Source organism: Microtus ochrogaster, linkage group LG3 (assembly GCF_000317375.1).
Source record: "Microtus ochrogaster isolate Prairie Vole_2 linkage group LG3, MicOch1.0, whole genome shotgun sequence".
NCBI classification, from domain to species: domain Eukaryota; kingdom Metazoa; phylum Chordata; class Mammalia; order Rodentia; family Cricetidae; genus Microtus; species Microtus ochrogaster.
This window is the reverse complement of record NC_022029.1, coordinates 26,481,821-26,503,783: the sequence shown is the minus strand read 5'-3', so window position 1 is coordinate 26,503,783 and position 21,963 is coordinate 26,481,821. Positions and strand designations below refer to the sequence as shown.

The window sequence follows — 21,963 nt, the reverse complement described above, 5'->3', positions numbered from 1 at the left end:
CTGCTTGTCATCTTCATTAAAATGCGCCTTTTCGGGGATCTGGAATCCATTGGCCTAGTCTCTGCTTGCATTGATTCTACATCACCAGGGGAAGTTACTGTCAAGGCCAGTGATAACACGTGAAGCCACTGTCTAGAGAAGCTAGCTAGATGATAGCACAGAGTGCTGAGCTGCATGCTCCTTCTTTCTGTTTGAGGTTTTATCCCTTCCCTGAGAGGGTCATCATGAAAGTACTGTAGCAGAAAGAAGTTGTGCTCCCTGTATGAGGGACCCTTTCACTTGAGGATATGACATCACCGAGAACCTGGTTTGCAAAATCAGGAACTTTTTTTGTAAAGATAGCAATAATTAAATGCATGTCTATAGTGTAAATATAGTGTTTTATCCAAAATACCATTCTCTCTCCTTAGTCTTTCTTTCCTTCTCAAAAGCTGGAGAGTCTCTGAGTTTCCTTACAAATCCACGGGACAAGAAGGGTGTGCCCATGCAGCTTCTCATTAGTGTGCCCCATGTTTAGTCCTAGGGTCACCGAGGTTCCATGGTTCACAAGTGTCAGCAGAAGCTGAGGTGACCACCTCACAGTCCCTACTAGAGAGCCAGTGTCCGTTTACTTAGAAGCTAAAATCTGAGGTCACTAAGCTTCATCTGAAACATTGCAGGGCCAAAGACTTCTGTCTTGGTGAGCTTGGCAGGTGCGGTATCTGCCCCCGTGTTCCAACCCTGAGCACCAAGGCAGGAACCTGCAGAGCTCACTAGACCGTCACTTTTGTCAGAATACTGTTGACCAGGCAGAGCGACATTTCTGAACTTTGCATGTATATTCTATTATGAATATGTGAATGTATGTCAAATAGCTCTTTCTGTCAACTGTTTTTTACTCAAGCAAATGTGGATATCAGGATAAGCGCTGAAAGACTTACATTCAGAGTTCAGAACTCACCGCCAGGTTTTAGAGCTATAACTAATAAAAAGTGGAAAGAACCATGCAGAATATGACAAATATTTTCTGCAAGGAGAAATTGAAAGACTCCTCCTGTCTGCCTTTCTGCTGGATTACAGATCTCTACCCCAGAGTCACATAGGGAGGCGAGGCTGTGCAGGCTAGAACCAGGCTGGCTGCAGCTATCAAGTCTGACTACTGGCTCAGCCTCAAGGTGGGGCTTTGCTGAGCACACATGCTCCTCTCTGAGCATGTTGCCCATGCCCTCTCTCCTGGAGCCTACTGGGTAGCAGACCCAGGTACAGTGGGCGGGCAAAGGCCGACAGGAATTCAGTGTTAGGTGAGTGAAGGGTGAGGGCCCAGGTACATGACTACCGAGTCTTTTCTCAGGATATGAAGAAAGACTTCCAGTCTGTGTCTCAGCTAAGCCTGTAAGAAGAGTTCAGGAATCCCAGGGAAAGGGAATGAAGAAAAAGATCTATTTTTTTTAAGGAGCCTGATTTTATAGAGATTGAGGTTTAAAGAAAAAGCAGATAATGGAAGACAGTCACATAACTCCTGACTCCTCCCCCACCCTGCTTCAGGTTACTTTGCATCTGTGTAACTTGTTATAGCAAAGGAACTGGTGTCATCAAGACATCACCGATAACCGATGTCCTATTGTAACTTCCAACAATGCTCGGGTGATGCGCTTATCCCGGGTCCAATAATGAAATAAATCTTAGCCCTTCTACCTCATCTCCAAATCTGCAGCGGTCTCTTCCCTGAATCCATCACGGTCACCAAGGTGATGAAGGGCAGGACATGATTTATACAACAGCAGAAGCTGGGATCATCAGTCACTTCTAGGAACTTGGGAACTAGAGGGGAGATGGGGTCACCCCCACAGGATAGGCATGACCTCCTGGCGGGAACACTAAAACAGAAGGAAAGCAGGTGCCCAGAAAATACCTTGAATACAACAGAGGAAGCCCTAGAGTTTGCAGAACATAAGAGCTGCTACCTCCTCCTGCCCTTACTTAAGAACACAGCTCGGAAAGAAGGCTATTCTGCCATATACTGATGATAGGCTAATGAGGAAGATGCATTTGATAACAACAGGATATCAGAGCATAATGTCCTCAATGGGATAATCAGGGTACTTTTAGAATGATTAAAATATAGCCTCAATCTAAAATGGCCAGCATAAAGTTCAGGCAGGCTTACAAAAATGATGAATCTACACACTGAGATTCCAAGCTACCATTTGAATTTTATTTCTGAAAAAAAAAAATGACACGGGAAATGCTTCTTTTACAAACTACATTTCGAAAGGCAAAATTATGAATATGTATAATACATATTTAAGCATCACATCAGCTATTAAAGGAGCATGTCTCCGAATAATGTGCTTAATCATTTCTTTGTTTTTTTTTTTTTGTTAATTCTCTCAAAATAATCAGCACTTCTCTAATGGGAATGCTGAGCATGGTGCCTGTCCATGTATGGTTTATTTTTGTCTAGTAATACCAACAACCCTGGTGCTCTATCCTGAGAAGCATCTGTATCTCCCTTATCCACATGAACAGGAGGGCAGGAGCAGCTTCCGATTCAGTGAGCATTGTCTTTGAATTAGGGCAATGCTGTCTTGGGACCCCTGAACATGTTGGCTTTGGAAAAGGGTGTAAAAGTCTTAGACATTTTGGATTTGAAGGATGCAGTAAGAACAGCTAGCATCTGCGGATCCCAGAAACCATGCTAGGCCTGAAGGCTGACCCAAAAGCCAGCTTCACGTCAGCACTTTTATCCTACTTGCTTTCTATCAAGGTGCGATTTTCCAGTATTTTTGTTGTCCAATTCTGGTAGCAGTGGGTTCTGGAGCAATGGCAGATTAAACGGTAACATGTCAGCGTTGTTTCTATGTCACGTTCGCTGTGGGCTAGTTCTCTGACTTCAGCAGCACCTTGGCAACATTTTATGTGGTGGGATGATGGCTAAGAAACCACCTACTGATTAAATACATCAGGATTCATGCCTCAAAGATAACACGGAAAACTCTTCTTCAAGTTTACTGATTCTAAGACTAAGTGCATAGTCCACAGAGGAGACCCCAATCTCTCACTCTGCTGAGAATACATGTATACATGTTTGCCAGAAGCATTTTTTTTGCCAGAAGCATTTTAACTCAGAGGTCATATGTGTGAGTGTAAATTATAAATCATAACACATCACTCAAAAATGAATAGTTATGAGCTGTTGTGTGCCCAACCATCCAAAAACACATTCAGGTAAATTGGTGAGGTAAATTTTCCTGTCATTTCTGAGACAGAAATGTCTAGAGAGTTGAGGCCTGAGTACCAGACAGCTGGTCAACAGTGTGTCTGCTTGATTGTCACGCTGTCCCACGTGCATACTCTTCCTACATTTTCTGCATTTAAACTAAAATTTAATTGACAGATAATCCACAAAAAGATGGATCCCTAAAACCATCCTCAGGAGTATAAAGTTCTCATATTACCAGTGTGTGTCTCAATAAAGTATCCTTTGTATCCCTGTTACACACTAGAGGAGGACACAGAATCAGAACCCACACCAGGATATAAAGTTCATTGTCACCCAGGGCAAGGGAAGCTTAGTATCTAAACTGAGACCTGTGGAAACAGTAAGTGCTGGAGCTCATAGCTGAAGGAGCTTCCTCTTCCTGTACCAATGCGTCTGTTTGTCTCCCACAGGTAAGCACATTGGATTGGGGACGAGCAGAACGTGCCTATAACCTCTGTGAGGTGCTGTTTAAAGTTCACAAGGTGGGTATCCTGGACATTAGGAAGCCTTGAAGAGAAACGATGTCCTTCAGCTGACAGCGTGTGAGGAGAAATATGTTCTTTGAGGGATATTTTGAGATAGAAAAATAACTTCAACCTTTCTTATTCCACCAGCTATTCCAGTCCAGTTGTGTTATCATGCTATTGATTATTGAGGAGGATGGCTGGCTGGCTGGCTGGCTGGCTGGCTGGATGGATGGATGGATGGCTGGATGGATGGATGGACGGACGGACGGATGGACGGATAGATAGATAGATGGATAGATGGACAGATGGATGGATGGATGGACAGATGGATGGATGGATGGACAGATGGATGGATGGACAGATGGGTGGATAGATAGATGGATAGATGGACAAATGGATGGATAGATGGATGGATGAGTGGATGGATGGATAGATGGATGAATGAGTGGATGGATGGATGGATGGATGGATGGATGGATGGATGGATGAGTGGATGGATGAGTGGATGGATGGATGGATGGGTGGATGGATGGATGGATGGATGGATGAGTGGATGGATGAGTAGATGGATGGATGAGTGGATAGATGGATGGAAGGATGGATGGATGGATGGATGGATGGATGGATGGATGGATGGATGGATGGATGGGTAGATGGATGGATGGATGGATGGATGGATGGATGGATGGATGGTGACTGAATGATGAAATGATGGGTGGTATTTAGGGTGGATGGTGGCGGTGGATTGTGTGTGTTTGTGTGTTTGTGTGTGTGTGTGTGTGTGTGGTGCATATGTGTGTAAGTACTTACACCCTTGAATATGCAGAGGCAAGGAGAGTTTGCTAGGTTTCTTATTTTTTTTCCACCTTATTCCCTTGAAACAGAGTTTCTCACTGAACCTGGAGGTAGGCCGATAGCAGGCTTCAGCCATCCTCCTCTCTCTGTCCTAACTGCACTGGGGTTCCAAACACACAGGGTCATCCTGACTTTTCTACACGTATGGAGGATTTGAACTCAGGTCCTCAGGCTTTTGCAGCAATCAGTCTTACCTGCGTAGCCACCATCTCCGCCCTGGAGAGGAATATTTTAGCAATCAAATTCAAATTTGTGACCTAAAATGATTTCTTACTTAAGCCTGGACTGGGTAGGCCAGAATAATGAGTAAAGTAATTCTAACTAATTAGATGGAAGTATTCAAAGGTAATGAGGGGGAAGCTTGCTAGTTGTGCCGCCAACACACCTCTCATGTCCCTGTGACATGGACTCTAGTTTCCAGGTCTTTCGGGCCAGGGGCGTACCCTGCAGGGATTCTCAACCTTCTCTGTGTTTTGATCATCTGGAGGAAGCTTCACCAAAGGCGAAAGCTCTAATTTTGCATGCTGTGAGATGTCTCACAACTGAGTTCTCCTGACACAAACGTCCCTGGGGATGTTGGTATGTGGCCAGATCTGTGAATTACCGTGCAGCATTTCATAGGCTATTCTGAAGCAATCCTTTATAAACTGCATTTTATTCGCCGGTTGTGTAGAGTTATTAGACAGCAGGCTAGATGCATCTTAGTGATCTGTGTTCCTGTCATTTCAGCGCTGTTAGGGAGACAGTTTAAATACATAGTTGCTGGGATGAACCTATTAATGAGGATGATCGTGCTCTTCATTCATACTGCTTAGCTCAGTTTCCCAAGTACGGTCCCTCTCCCCGCCCCCCGTGAAGATTTACTCATTCAGTCATGAACTCCTTCGCTACAATTTATGGTTGAAAAATAGTTATAAGAACAAGAGCATACTTTTGCCTCTGCATTAGAGACTTATCGTTGGATAACAATTCACCTCAAAACTCAGAGTTTTTACAGTAGCCACCGTCCTGCAGCCCTGGACCTGAACTCCTCCTTAGAACCCTGGCCTATCCCAGAAGATTCCTGCCAGTATTCCCTGCTGCCTGCTTCTCTGCCCTTCCTCTGAAAGTGGCAACAACTGGTGGCCAGCATCCGGTCCCTGTAACTAACCACGACAGGGGGAATCCGGAGAGGGTACGGCTACCCCAAACAAGCACATCAGAACCATATTTGGAAGACACAGCTGCGAGTTGTTCGGTGGGGACAGGACAGTCAGGTGATTCCGTGATGGAATCTAGAACATTCCTCCTTTCTGTTTGCTTCAGCTGTGGTTCTGAAAATGTTGCTGAAGCGTGTGGTGGCATTTTATCTGTATTTTAACAAATAAAGCTTGCCTAAGGGTCAGAGAAATAAAACAGCCCCACTGGCCAGCCTTACAGCCCCAGCAGCAATGACACACACCTTTAATCCCAGCAGCCACACTAGCTTGCCATAGAAACCAGGCAGTAGTGGTGCACACCCTTAATCCCAGAACTAGAGAAGACTATAAAATGGGAGGAGATGGCACTCACTCTTAGTGTCTTTCTGAGATTCCTGGAGGTCAGTGTCTTTCTGAGATTCCTGGAGGCATGATCGCCATTTCAGACTAAGGTAGAAGTAAGATCCAGGAGCTGGCTGTTTTGCTTTTCTGACCTTCAGGTTAAAACCCAATTTCTGTCTCTGAATTTTTATTAATTGTGCTTCATTATTCATCCCATTTGGTGGTTGTGAGGAAGAGGTGACCTGCACCAGACCAGGCAAATGCAACCTTCTTCCCCAGTAGTAGGCTAGGTTCCAGGCCCAGCCTTCAATCCTGACCCATTTCCAATCCATGCTATCTTTTAGTTCTGGCTTTCGGACAACTACTGGCTGCAGGCAAACTTGTACCTGGGTCTCCATGATTTTGACTGTGAAGACCCCAGGCCATACTGCTTCAGTGTCCTGGCTGGCCATGGGAGGAGCCATGTCTTCAGTGTGGAGCTGGGCAGTGAGCTGGCCGTGTGGGAGAAGTCATTCCAAAGAGCAACTTTCATGGAAGTCCAGAGAACTGGGGTGAGTGCATTATGGGATGCACGATTTTCTCACTATCAGATTTGGGCAACATCTCACCCCTGGGGGATGGGATAGAAATAAGGGTTGATTCCACGAGAGCGAACGGTGAAAGGTGAACGTTTTTCATCTGAGTCACCATGTCAAAGCAATCTTCCATGATGAGCAGGGCCTTCACTGATAAGGAAGGGGAGCTGTCTGTCACAACATCTTGCATCTAGCTCATATGTGCATTCATATTGACTGTGAGAAAGGGGCCAAATCACCTTCTGCTGAGGAACTCACCAGCCACTGTAGACACAGGGCAGCTCTGAATCACCTGGATGTGCAATATTTTATGGCACATCGCGGGCTTTCCTCTCAGACTTAATAGTCCTAAGGAGAATATGATACAGCAATGTGTCTGAATCGCCTCTTTGTTCTTGAAGACAGCAAATAAGTCATCCACAGATTTAAACGCATATCCACTGAGCGGATAAGGAAGGGTGCACTGTGGTTTCTGTTATCGTAAATATGGGCCTCGTCACAAGATATGTCCTGCTGGGGAAAAGAATGGCGGAAAATAAATGAAGCAATGTGTCAGACAAGCTCTGTCCCCTTGCCAAGAGTCTGGGTTCATGGCTAGTCTGGCTGTAATAACTCTAAGAGCGTGAGCATAAAAACTAAAAACGGTTGCTTCATTTCCAGTATGAAGAGATTCTGTTCATTTACCTGTCTCTCTGCTGCCAGCACAGCCACATGATCTTTGCAATGGGCTGAGCTGTCGCTGGCTGCTGATCATCTCTGAGAATGCTTGTGAAGTCTGTTAGACCACCAAACGCCCTGACATCCAGATGTCCACAAAAACTGAATGTTTTGCTCCACCCATCCCCTGAAGTCTTCCTCTGAACTAGCCACTATGTATGCATGAGGTAACTTATTCCTTGATCCTCATTAGCATCGTAGAGCTGAGATAGCAGGTCACATTTTCAGGATCTGACATTGGAAGGAAACCCCACAATATTGGCTATCCTTCCTCAAGCACTTACTGGATATGATGACTTGTAAGCCACCTAGATATCATCTAAACAGATAGTCCATGCCACCAGAAGGCAACTTTGTGATGCCTTTATAGGGAGTAGAGGTGGAGCTATTTTTGCTCTGAGAATTGTAGCACACATTCGGCTTCCAACATGGAAGCTGGAGACACAAGGATGGTACCCATCTGGTGGCCACGGTCAATGCTCTACAGAGCTCAGGTCAGAGACAATGCAGTCAGGTGAGCACAGTCTCCCTGAAAAACAAGTGACGGACAACCAGGAGATGTCCTGAGATAAAGAGGAAGCTCCATCACGGAACTCAGGGTTGGAGGGAAGCTGGTAGCCATTCCTCTCAATAGTGGGCACTGTGGGTGATTCAGTCTGATTGATAAGTGTGTCTGTAGTGTTAATAGAAAGGAGAACTCCTTCCCACAGAGGTCACAAGTCCTTCTTTATATTTAGAAGTGTCATCTTCTAAAAGAGGGCAGAGGCGGCTAGGGGATTGGAGCTGAACCATCACAGACAACATCTGTTCTCCAGAGGTTGACAGTGTTCGGTCATGGGAGCAGGTGGAGTCCTTCCTTCCTTTCATGTAGGAAGAATCAGAGATCAAGATGGGAGCTGATGAACCTGGGGGGAGAGAAAGAGAGAAGGGAGAGGAAGAAAGAGGAAGGGGAGAAAGGGAAGAGAGGGAGGTAGAGGGAAAGAGGAAGGGGGAGAAAGAGAAGAAAGAGAGAGAGAGAAAGAGAGAGGGAGAGAGAAAGAGGAAGAGGAGGAGGAGGAGGAGGAGGAGGAGGGAGAGAGGGGGGTATTGAGATTAAGATCAGAAGAGAGGAAGAGAAGTCTGAAGAAAATACTGTCAGCATCCAGTACCGAGCTCTTACAGGTCTTACGTGGTTAAAGGGAGGAGTGAGTGTATCCCAGAAACTCTGGAGAGTCTGAAGGCTTCGTTCTTATTTTTTGCTGTTGTTTTTTGTTTTGTTTTGTTTCGTTTTACATTCCAACCACAGCTTTCCTCCTACCCCTCCTCTCACCCACCCTCACCCCCTCCTCCCAGTGGGCAAGGGCTCCATTCTGTTTTGATCCTTCTAGAGACCTAGGAAGAGCCCTGCAGCTATTTTCAAGGCTCTATCCAGGAAGTGACTTGCATTCCCATGGTCCCCCTGGGAAACAGACAGACAGGAGAGGGGATGCTTTTCCGATTTCAGACAAGACCAGTCCTGGACTCCCGCTTCCTCCTTTAGTGACTTGTTCAACGCAGTTCTCCAAACTGCAGCACGGCTCCTGAAAATGGAAGGTTCTAACATAGCTGCGTCCGAGAGCTGTCCGGGAGCCATGCTGCTCTCCCCGCTTCCCTTTGCACCCACCACACCTAACTTCTAAATGTGCGGAGTGGGTAACATTGATTTCCTCTCTGCTTCTTCTCATAAGCACATAAGGGCTCTATGACTTATCCATGGCCATCTAGACATTATGGTGTCATAGTCTAAGAGCTTCTACGCTCTATATCCTGTTCTAATACAACATACAAAAAAGAAAAAAAAAACATACAGCCTCCCTGGAGAAAGAATGAAATTCTAGGGAGCACCCCACAACTGGCGTATTTCAGACACAGTCAATAACATCCTTCTTTGTTGCTTAACAGAGCTGTGTCTATTCAATTCACCTTCCATTTCTACTTCTTGTTTCGCTGGGTTTATGTTTACTGACTCTGGATCTTGTTCTAACACAAGGTTCACCATTTTAAAGCTGGATCATGTGCGTGGTTGTAGTGTTGATAGCATGGGCTCTTTCTCCCTGGGGCAAGTGTGAGCTCAGTTTCTGCATGCATCAGCTATTGGGTCACCTCTAGGGAAAGACATCTGAGTGATGCCCTCTGTGTGTCATGGACTCTACCTCAAACTCAGGACACATTTCTACAGATAAGATTCTCCATATATGGCCCACGTGGCCAAGGCTTTGTGCAGAAAAACCCTAAGATATCAAAGCAAAGATGCCAGTGCTTCTCACTGGGCAGTCTCTTCAATCTTCATAGTCCTGTGTGATATTGTTTTAAATAATATCTTTATCACAGATATCCAAATTTATTAAAATCTCAGTGTCACTCAGAAAAAAAAATCTAACTTTTCCCATGGATCTACCTGCTCCATTACTGCCTCTCAACCACAACATGCAAATGATTATAGTGCATAGTTTTCAAACTGCTTTGACATATATACCAGAATATTTTATTAAACTATATATCCATTACTTTAAGAATGTTATTCTGCAGTATGAAATATTTTTATGTATTTTCCACATCAGTTCCTCCAAAGTTTTATTTATGCCATCAGTATTGGGTTAGCAATTAAAATGGAAATAAAATATCTTTTTCATAATAACATAGAACCAGTAAGTAGAAAATATCTAATAGGTTTCGATTGGCTACAAATAGCAGGACTCAAACCGGCACCAACAGTAAGCAGAAAAAGGTGGCCCCAGCAACTGCACCCTGCTAAGCTTCAGACTTGGATGTATTTGTTGGATGACTAACCTCCTGGTTATAGAACACCTCTCAAAAGCAAAATATTTTCTTATGAATGTTTTGTAGGCAAGGGGATATCAAATGATTAAATTCAGGTCTCTTCCTCAGCCTGATCTGACAGCTTAGAACAGGAATTCATCAGACCAAAGGCTAGATAGAAAGTACCACCTGCTGAAGAGTCTCTGCCACTAGCCTGCACTCTGGGAACTAGGAAGACACTAGCGAAGCACAGTGGGAAAAGTATGGAAGCATCTCAGTTTTGAGAGCCTATAGGAAGAGAGGTCTCTGGCATATCTGTCAGACAACTGGACCACTGCAGACTTTCTGAAGGACAAGGGGATTGACAAGAGTACAATAATCTCTGTTCTTCCCAGAGATTACGGAAACACACGCCATCTCAGAGCCAGTGGGAAAACAGTGCTGTGTCTTCATTTCTCATCTCCTGTACATTCAAGCTCTGTGGTTATGCTCCAAGACCCCCGTGGGTCCCAATAACCTTGGATGTATTGAATCCTGCATAGGATGCTTACTTGTACATGTCTACCTATGGTAAGGTATGAGTTGTGGGGACTAGCCTTCACGTGAACACACACAAGACCATGTAGCAATGACAATGTCATAGGTCGTGTGAAGGAGACCCATTTCTCTTGCGATATCTTCCCCTACTGTCTTCATCCTTCTGCTAGTGATGTTGTAAGCTGATGCCATGCCTACCTGATGGAAGGAAAGGCGGCACCAACATAGCCATTGCAATATATGGTATATGCTTGGGCTACCATAAAAGAATTGGACAAACAAGAAATATGACCTGTAAACAGCGCCCTGAGGATCGTGACGACTTCAGCTACTTGGAGGGTAGGACACACAGTGTGGACACGCTGGATAAGGAGAGGTGATGTGGAAATGATTTCTTATTAATAAAGAAACTGCCTAGGCCCATTTCATAGGCCAACCCTTAGGTAGGCGGAGAAAACAGAACAGGATGCTGGGAGAAAGAAGCTGAGTCAGAGAGTCGCCATGATTGTCCCACTGCAGACAGATGCAGGTTAAGATCATTCCTGGTAAGCCAGCTTGTGGACTACACAGAATAATAGAAATGGGTTAGATCAATATGTAAGAGCTAGCCAATAAGAGGCTGAAACTAATGGGTCAGGCAGTGTTTAAAAAAATACAGTTTCCGTGTAATTATTTCGGGACATAAGCTAATCTAGCCGTGCAGGTGGCCGGGTGCAGCTCTGCTGCTCCTTATTTCAACAGAGAGGATTCACGTCTTGTGTTGAACTGAGTGACACGAGACTGGAATTCCTTACACCACTCAGAACAATACATTTAAACGCGTGAATTTTTTTTTCAGGCATTTTCTATTTAATATTTTCAAACCACAGTGAGTATAGATAACTAAGTCTAGAGAAAAGAAAACTGAAGAAAAGAGGGAATTCTTTTTAATTGTGTGCGAGCAATTTAAAAGGCGGGTAGGAGCTAGATAAGTGCCAGATGAATAGCCAGTAAGGACCCTGTTTCCTCGAGTGACCGGTGATTCTAGGTGAGAAACATAGCAAGGAGGTGCAGGCCCAAGAGGTTTGTCTGAGCAGCACTGAGCTGCCGGCCTTCATTCATAGCTTTGGAGATCCCTGTGCACACAGCCTCTCTCAGCATTAGAGCCCTTGAGAAAGAATTTGTGTCCTGCACCATAGCCACCTTCCCGCTAGAGCAGGTGAAACAGGCTAATCTCCAGGTCTCCCTGCTGGAGATGACCTCTCTCACCATTGAATGAATGGAGGGTAGCTGGATCCTCTGTGTTGTCTACGCTGGACAGTAAGCAGCAAGGCTCATGGTACAGGAAGATCAAAGGCCTGGTTTTGACATTTAATGCTGCCCACGGGAACTGATTGCATGGGGTCAGTTTTTGGATTTTCTGGAAAAGGCCATTGCTGGTCTCCCAGATCTCCAGTGCTTTACACATTATTTGTGTGTATCCATCTTGGTTTTCAAAGAACGTTCAGTAGTGTCACCGCACCAGGGTGATGTGATGAATAGGGTCATTTATTTTACATGGACTTGGGCATTCTCAGTGGTCCCGTATAAAACAGGAAGAAAATAGCCAGCCACATACGAAGGAGTGCGACTTTTGTGGGTCGCATAATGCAAGGTCACATATTTCCCAGAGCTCCTCAGCATCCTCTGAGGACCCACATAACTCCAGTTGTATTGATGAATGACTCTTCCCAGGGTGCCTGCAGATAGGGCTTAGGGATGGCATAGAGACCAGCAAGCCCCTTTGTATCCAGCAGATGCTTTGAGGGTGGTTTCTTTTATAAACCCTGACCCTGTGGAGCCAGAGTGGTATGCAGGGATAGCCTAGAGATGAGTGAGCTACTCATCCTGTCCATTCTTCTACAAGTAGTACACAGGAAAGGACCACGCCATTGTGACAGTGACCAGATAATGTGTTCTAACTGTAGAGCTATTTAAGAGCAGGGCAGGCTGGTTTGGGAAGAGTGATTAGCACGAGCTCACTTGTCAATAATTCTCAGAAGAGAGTGGGTGGTAAATAGTTGATTCAAGAAGGAGCAGATGGGCAGCATAGGTTCTACCTATAAGATTGAAGAAATGGGAGTCTCCGCTCTGTTAGCAAAGTGCAAAGCACCACAGGCATGTCAGGGTCTTCAGTGTGAGCTAGTACCTACCGTAGGTCAGTGGTGCCCTGCTCACCTCCGTGTGCAGGAAAACACTCAAAACAGCTGCATTTATAACAACTGAAATCTGCAACTACTCCAAAGCCATGTGCGACAATTCATATCTGTATTCTTGGGTTAAAGAGGATTACTCTATTAGATGACATCTGACAGTGTCCCTCATGTAGTCCCTCATGTAGACTCAGTAGGTTACTGGGCACTTCCCTTCAAAGAGAGAAGATGGTGACCTCTCATGCTGGGTGCCACCAAGCACATTGTGCAGGGAAGCTGGCTGTAGCTACACAGTCGAATCTGCGAGGAGGAACCCCCTCTTCTGAAGACATGAAGCAGGAGTTCAGGACCAAGGCAGGCCTCAGGTGATCTGCTGAGGACATGTGACTGGCCCATTTTAAGACTTCTGATAGGAAAGACACAGAGATAATGCTGGTAAGGCATCAAATCCCCTCAATATCATTCAACCATTGCCATGATGTCACCAGGTGACTGTCAAAGCTTTCTAAAATCTAGAGGACGTTTATCTCTGTTCTAAACAAATCCAGAGCTACATTTTTTATGGATAAGTTTCCAAATATCTTAGGTTCTTCACCCCTTTATGACACTTCAAATGATCTCAGTTAGGGAAACTTTCTAAAATAACCATAGTACCATATGGCAGGGATATGTGTACCGTATACACTGGATATGTGGTGTGAAACCTGCCCTTACCTAACACCAAATGTCTTGCCTGATTCATCCTTTGTTTCTTGGATTTTCTAGGTCCTTGTTCATTCTTCAAGCATGAATTCTTTTCTTGTTTCCACCCTCTTCTTTCTAATTAGGTGTCCATATTTTCCATCACCAGAGAAAACAAAACAGTAACACCTGTCAGTGTTGTTCAGAAATGAGCAAACAAACCCCAGAAGATCTGAGTACAGTGTGGATGATGTACAGGAATTAGAGTTCCGAGTGTGAGCTGCTCTGCTAACTCTGGAGTCTTAGTTTGTCTAGGTTCCTTGTCTGGTTTGTATTGTCTTGAGTACTGTGGTAAATCTTTAGTCCTTTCTGCCTGATGAGTTACCCACTGTTTAGGATACCAGTGATCAGCAGCTGATGGGAACCACCTCCATCAAAGGCATTCCCACCTTGTAGGCAAAAGGTGCAGACAGGAGAGGGCTGGTTCTGATAAACACAAATAACATGTGGTTACACAGAAAGTACTTTCTGCACATCATAGTTTTATATGTGAGAGAGTGTGCCATGAAGGTATTTGGGGTGAGTGGACCATTGCTATGGAGGTATTCGGGGTGAATGAATTGTTGCCGACCTTACTTTGTTCATTTGAGTTTGCCAGAGAAAAGGAAATCAATCTCCGCCTTCCTTTTGCTTGTTGTCTCCAAAGAGATTGCTGTTTTATCTCTTGAGTGATACCAGTAATTTAACTAATTAATGTTGAAAATACGCTTCCCATTGAAATATGCAAAACATAATTCCCTAAGTGCTTCAGTTAATTTTCCAGATAATTTTTAGAGAAATCTCAATCTTGGAGTTACTTCAAAAATCACTGTTAGTGAGAGATTTCCTAATGCTGTTTGACTACTACAACTGGTTTGTTATTTCTTCTGAAAGAACAGGGAACCTATGAGATATTGAATGGAATTTTAAGTAGTGTTGGGTTAGACCAACGAATGAATTAAAAGATCATCGCTGCTTTGCTACCAGAAGAGATTAAGTTTTAGCTTGTTTTAATTTTGTGCACAACACACCAAACCACAGTGCTGGTTTGTTGAGATGTCAGCAGACGTAGCTTATTATTCAGGTTTATCTTAATTTAAACCCATCAGTGTGGTGCCCATTACTCTTGAAATGGCATCTTGTTCTGTTGTCTGAGTCTGTCCTGCCCGGTTCCCTCAGTCGTTAAGTCCCAAAGAAATCACACAGAGGTCTACATTAGTTATAAACTGATTGGCCTAGTAGCTCAAGCTTCTTATTAACCCTTAAAACTTATATTAGCCCATTATTCTTGTCTATGTTAGCCACGTGGCTTGGTACCTTATTTGGCGAGGCAATGACACCCTGCTTCTTCTGTGGCTGGGTCATGACTGCAGATTAAGACAGCAGACTCCTGTTGCTTCTCAGAGCACAGGACAGACACTTAGGTTGCCTCCTTCTTCCATATAAATTCATGTTAGAGTAAGCTTTTCCTGCTGCTCACTTGCTTGAACATTCTCTGTGAGATGTTCTTAGCCACTAAGGGAATATTGACTTTCAATAAATTCAAAAGTATCTTCATATGGATGTTATTCAATACATTCACTTCAATTTTTCCTTAAAATCTGTGTTGACTCGGTGGCTCGAGGAGTATCACTTACCATGCAAGCCTGAGGACCTGAGTTCAATCCCCAAATACCACCTAAAGGAACTAACTGTATAAAATGTCCTCTGGTCTCTGAATGTAGTTCTTTGCATATGCATGTTCGCAAACCTGCATCATGGGTACCCACAAAAATTCACAATTTTTGATTTTAAAGCACATAGCTGAATTTTATAATTCCACTAGTGTTTTGTCTCCACTAAGCATATTAGAGCTTAGATGACTGGTCAAACTCAGGTATTTACAATTCACAGCTATCTGGCACACTCCTGGAGAGACATAGACTCTCAAGAGGCAGAGATATGTGGGACCTCATGTTGAACACGACACACTCATTCTCTGGGCAGTCTGTATTCAGCTGGGCTTAACTCAGAAGTCATGTCATCAGAGATGGCTAGTACTATAGCTCCTGAAAGAAAAGCACAGGAAAGCTGAATCCGGCACCAGCTCTTCCTGTCAGGGTAGCGAGATATGTGGGAATACATATCTATGAAAACATTTACCAGTGGCTGTCCTGCCTAATGTTTGCACACAGAAGTTAGACTTGGATTGTGTTTATGTTTGCCCAACACAAATACCTCCTTGGAAACTATTTGGAAAAGATAAACACTAAATGTAAAGCAACAGAACTCTAGCCTGGGAAATGGGGTCAGCTTCAAGAGTGAAATGGGATAATGGGTTTGCTAACAATCACAGAAAAGAAGGTATTATCAAGACAGGCTGGGCACGAGAACTTCCTATGACTGCCACAAGAATTAGCATATGTTTTGTGGCTTACCTGGCACTAGAGTGCTCTCTCCCATAGTTCTGTAGTTTGGAGGTCTGGGGTGGGCTTATGGAGCCACATCCCACTACTGGCAGAGAAACTCCACCCCACACTCCTGGACTGGCTCTGCTCTATCTGGAAATCTAGGGAGAGGTCTGTTCTGGCAGAAGGTTTTCCATGGTGAGGGTTCATGTAGTTTGATTGATGACCGGTTATTTTCCTGATCTAAAAGTCTTTCAGTTGTCATGCCTGTAGAACCATTTCTGTCACCTCAGGGAGCAAACAGCTCGAAGTCTGTCTTAGTTGCTAGATGGATGTTTGGAGGTCATGGTGCTACTGACCATGACGGTAGCTGTAGCACCTTCTCAGGCTTGGTTATCACTGTATTTATAGTTTCAGGCTTGACTGAAGCTACCCAGTATTTGGATGTGTGTGTATGTGTGTGTGTGGTGTGTGGGGGTGTGGGTGGGTGTGGGTGGATGGATAGAGAGGGGCTATATATGTGCACATATATTTACGGATATGTGTCTGTAGATAGATGGCTATATATGTGGATATATACTTTTGGATGTGTGTGTGTGTGTGTGTATGTGGTGGGGGGGTGTGGGTGTGGGTGGATGGATAGAGAGGGGGGCCTATATATGTACACATATATTTACGGATATGTGTCTGTAGATAGATGGCTATATATGTGGATATATATTTTTGGATGTGTGTGTGGGTGTGTGTGTGTGTGTGTGTGTCTGTGTGTCTGTGTGTGTTGTACACAGATCCAACCAGGTGTATACAGTGACCAAGTTGGGCTCTTGGTGCCAGTGAGCAACTGTTTGCCACATTTTTTCTTATAACTTTATGGAGAAGCAAAGTTAGTCGTCGTTTTAAGAAGACCTTGGCCCTTGAGCAAAGTTATTGTGTTAGCTTCTTGATGGATGGTGCTGTTCCACTCCCGTGGGAACGTGAACCTGACTTGAAGAAGGAAGTACAGTTTTAACTGGTCTAAAACTTCACTTGTGTGCTGATTGGCCATCTTTAAGCTTTTGCTGTTTTCAGACATGAGTTTGTCATTCAGGCTAACGCTTAGCTGCCCCCTTTCCTGCTCTGTCCCCTCTCACGTGGGCATGTACAGCATAAAGAGCAAAAGACAGCAGGGACGCTACTTTAATAAGCTAGCCATAAGTACACTGAGTGCAACCCCTCTTCAGATTTCCTAGCCTCCTCTTGGTTGGTAGAGGCTTAGGAAGCTCCGTGGCTGCCTCATAACTGCCCACGGCCAGAAAGTTCCCCAGCCCCTCACGTTCCAGCTAGAGTCAGAAGACACCCTGAGTGCTGTGGTGAGAACATCCTCAGTTCAGTCTACCATGACCGCTTGTCTCGGGTCTCTGGTCCCTTAGCCCTCATCACCTCTGCTTACTCTGCTGCCTCAGCCCTTTCCCTCCTTCCCTTCTGGAGTCGCTCATCTAAATGTGTCTCGAAGCTCATGCCCCTGTCTCCAGATGTAGGAAGATAGTGTCTGGATCAAGCCCTGCTGAGCTTCCTTGCTTTCTCCTAGACCACTGATCCCCATCCTCTCCCTGGATGCCTGCCAAGTACTATCTGTCCCAGTGGCTTCTGCCTGTGCAGTCTCGGGGCTGCGTGAAACCTGGACCTTCTTTTCCTAGCACTGGCTGATCTGATTCAACGTCTGCCTCCCTTGTCCTACTTCCCCATGTATCACGATTGTGTTCACATTAAATGTCACCTCACTGCCCTAAAACGGGGCCCAGAGTCCTCATAAAATGAATTACTACATTAAAGAGAATTAGAGGAGCCTCTGGGGAGGAAAGCACTTGAACCACCTCCTTTCCAACGTCCTTCCTGCAAGCCTTCTCTCTGAGCAACATCAGCAGTGCTCTGTGGATAGCTGGAAGCTGAGCTCAGTTATCCTTCAAGGACAGATTACAGGAGGATGTCATTGTCATTTACACCAGAGGTTAAAGCGTAATGACAGAAATTCCTGAGAGGCACTTCATCCAGAGAGGAGAAATCTGGGAATTTAAGGGTTGCTTTCAGATGTCCTGGATGGGCAAAGTAGCTTAACATAGCAGTTGGATGAATACATGACAGGAATCAGACTGGAAAGACAGGACCGTTCTTCACCAATAGTCCTCAGGGAATCAGGACTCTCATTTGCCTTTTGCCACTAGTTTTGCCACATGTTGCCAGGGTTGGCAGGACGCTCTTGGCTATGTGCTAGGGAGTAACCTAAAAGAGCATTGGAGTCTATACTAACTCGAACATCTTCAGGCTCTAACCTGACTCTGGGCACATGTCAGTCAGGAAAGGCACACAGGGCTGCCCTCATCCTCAGATATCTTGTTATGGTACCTCTGCAGTTGGAGGCCCTAAGAGGTACATTCAGACAAGGGATATGAGCAGATGCCATGCTGCAAGCAGAGAAGCGAGTGACCAGTGACCGCTACAGCCTGACAGAGAACAGTGTGCCTGCTTTGTCTTTGCTGCCTTTGAGAAGAAGCTGATTTCCCTTTCATTGTCTTTCACCTGCTTTGTAGTTACACAAGATCCACCTCCTTCTAAGAGACAGCAGGGCAGGCTTTCCTTAGAGCAGACACTTACTGAATTATCACCTTGTGCTGGGGGTCTGTATTTCTCCAGAGGGGACATTTCAGGTCGAAGTCAGATAGCACAACGTGATCCCAAGATAGCACCTGAGCTGGGAAATTGACCTATGGCCCTTGCCTCTTACTCTCTCCTGAATTCAAGCATGAAGTCATTCTTGAGGTATTTAAATGTTCTCATCTGAGAGCTGTTACATGTCATCAAACCATAAAAGCACAGGTCTGTTTGGGACTCTGTATCCGTGAGGGCATGGGCTGAAAGCAATGTACATTATAGCCATTTGAGGTCACCAGACAGAGTCCCGCAGAACTCCAGAGGACACAGCACTCCAAGTATGCTGGCTGCTATGAAATCAAACATGTTCTTAGTAATATCAGTCGACATTTACTAAGGAGCAAATTGTACCTTGAGGAAGAGTGTTTTTTTTTCTGTAAGTGGAAATTCATTTAGTTCTCTGGCCCAAGTCCTGACAGCACCATCCAGGGGCTTTGCTTGTCCTGCATATGTCACCTTCAGGAGCAAGTGTGTAGATGAAATGTAATCATGCAACAGGTGTGTAGCGCTTCATTTCCCTGTGCAGCCTTGATGTTCGACTCCCAGCACAAGACGGCTCAGCCTTGTGACTTTGCTGCCCTTTTTGATATCATTTCTCTAGGAGTAAGATTTCCAACCATTGACCATCTGGTTAACATACACACTCCAAATCCTACAGCTTTGCTGGAACTTTCTATTTCTGGATTGTAGGGCAGTCAAAAATTTGTCTTGTATATCATCCCCTTTGGCAGGTATTAAGGAGATAGACTAAGAAGAACATTTAAAAGGTGGTTGAGCCATAAGGACTCTGCACTAATTAGAGGATCAGTGATGGAGGAGGGTCATCTGTCTAGGTGTTACTTTCATTGGTTAATAAAGAAACTGCCTTGGCCCTTTGATAGGACAGAAAATTAGGTAGGTGGAGTAAATAGAACAGGATGCTGGGTAGAAGACAATGAGGCAGCCGCCATGGGGTCAGTCACCATGATTCTCTGACCTGAGATGGATGTAGGCTAGAATCTTTTCCGGTAAGCCACCACCTAGTGGTGCTACACAGATTACTTAATATGGGTTAAAGCAAGATGTGAGAATTAGCCAATAAGAGGCTGGAACTAATGGGCCAAGCAGTGTTTAAAAGAATACAATTTGTGTGTTGTTATTTCCGGGGCTAAGCTAGCCATGCGGGAGCCAGGCAGGATGAAAAGCAGGCCTGCTCGCCTCATCACTACAGATCAGTTCATGGATTAATAAATTGATAGGTTAGAAGGTTTATGCTTTATATGATTTTGGGTCTGCTGGGAAAAGCAGTTAGACTGTCTCAGTGGCTTGTATGCAGTTATGGGAGTTTGTGACACCCACATCATTGAGATAAGCCCCATCCCTGGATCAGCAGATCTCCAAAATCATGAGTTCAACAGACCTTTCTGGTGGAAGGAGATGTCTCTGTATGAAAAGCACCTCCATCACAAGCATGAGAGAACCTGAGTTAGATGCTTAGAACCCACATTAAAGCCAAGCTGGGTGTAGTGGCATTTGCTTATAATCCCAACCCTGCAGAGACACAGACAAGTACATCTTTGGTGCTCCTTCCATCAAGCTAGACTACTTGGTAAGTCCCAGGGCATTGAGACCCTATCTACAAAGAAGGTGGATAGAACCTGAGGAATGTCAGCTGAAGTTGTCCTCTGGTCTCCAACATAGAAGCACAAGTACATATATGCACACATATACACAAAATAAAAAATAAAAATACAAAAGCTTTTCTTTATTAGTTACCAGTCTGTAGCACCGAGTGAAGACCATGTAAATGTACTACAGCAATAACCTGAGTATAATGATCATGATTTCAGAGGTGCATGCATCAGAGTGTGCACCCAACTTACTGGACTTGCCACGTCCTCAGTAACTTTCCTTTATACCCTATTCTGGTCACTATGAAGGATCCCATGATCCTCTTTTACAAAGATATAAATGTGGATCTATTTTTTAAAAATATATAGTTCCATTGTACCTGAATTACACTCAAATATAAAAGTTCCATTTTTCACTTGTAGCTACTATAGCATTATATACTTATATAGGTATCTTTTCTTGTAATCCTATTGGATGAAGGTAGCATCTTCAATTTATTCTTCATTCATCATTCTTGAGCTCACTCCAACTCTCTCCTTTGAAGTGGTGTTTATCTGAGAATATTGCATGCTTTGAAATCAGAGATTTATCTGTGTTCTGAGAATGCTGAGATACACGATGGATCAGTGCCTCCAAGTTGGGTTTTCTCAGCTATGGTCAGTGTGGTGATTTGTAACATGAGGGCCTGCTAGTTGGGGTTTCTGTCCTGCCCAATTCCCACAGTCTTTAGGTACCAAAGAAAATCACACAGAGAGTCTACATTAATGATAAACTGATTGGCCCATTAGCTCAGGCTTTGTATTAGCACTTATAACTTATATTAACCCATTATTCTAGTATATGTTAGCCACATGGCTCAGTACCTCTTTCAGCAGGGCAGGACTGCGGAAAGAGCTTCCTTCTTCCCAGAATACTCCTGTTCTCCTTGCCCCACCTCTACTTCCTGTCTGGTTTTCTTGCCTATACTTTCTGCCTGGCTATCAGCTAATCAGTGTTTATTTAAAATATGATTGACAGAATACAGAATTGTCCCACACCAGTGATTTGAATGACAATGTCCCTCATGGGCTTGGGTGGGAAATTCTTGGTCCCCAATTGGTAGTGCTGTTTGTGTATGTGTAGGGGGTGGGGACCTTGCTAGAAAGTATTACTGGGAGCAGATTTTGAGGGTTCCATGCTACCCATCATTCCCAGTTCCCTCTCTCAACCTCCTGATTAAAGTTTAAGAGGTGATTTCACAACTCTTTTCCAGGCATCATGCTTGTCACCAATATGCTATCACAATGGATTCTAACCCTCTAGAACCATAAACCCCAATAAATTCTTCTGTAAGCTGTCCTCTCATTCTGTGTTATTGCAGCAATAGGCAGCTAATATACCCAACAAGAGGATCCATCTGTTGTGTCTTATGATCCTCTCTCTTCATGATACACACGCTCGGGGGCGTCTCTTATCCTTCATGCTAAGTCAACACATTCTGCTTTGCTCTCTTCCTCAGTCCTTGCTTCAAGAGCACTGTTCTCCATTTTTAATGCCACTGACAGAGTCAGAATGGAGTTCTGCATTTCCCATAACCACAATGTTCTTTTCGTTGAAGCCATTTGAGTTCCCCTCGCACACGATGGTATCCTGTGATAGCAGACAAGCGCATATACTATCTGTGCTAAGTTCAAAACATCATCAAGAGGCATATAAC

The 21,963-nt window shown here is 44.5% G+C and overlaps 1 protein-coding gene across 1 annotated transcript in view; it reads left to right on the top strand.

Moving 5' to 3' along the window:
* Sntg2 (syntrophin gamma 2) overlaps window positions 1-21,963 on the top strand; it is a 207,359-nt gene that overhangs the window by 150,796 nt on the left and 34,600 nt on the right. Inside the window, exons 13-14 of the mRNA XM_005360658.2 lie at window positions 3,652-3,723; window positions 6,428-6,634. Of these exons, the coding sequence (XP_005360715.1) occupies window positions 3,652-3,723; window positions 6,428-6,634 (279 nt within the window). The remainder of the gene's footprint in view (window positions 1-3,651; window positions 3,724-6,427; window positions 6,635-21,963) is intronic.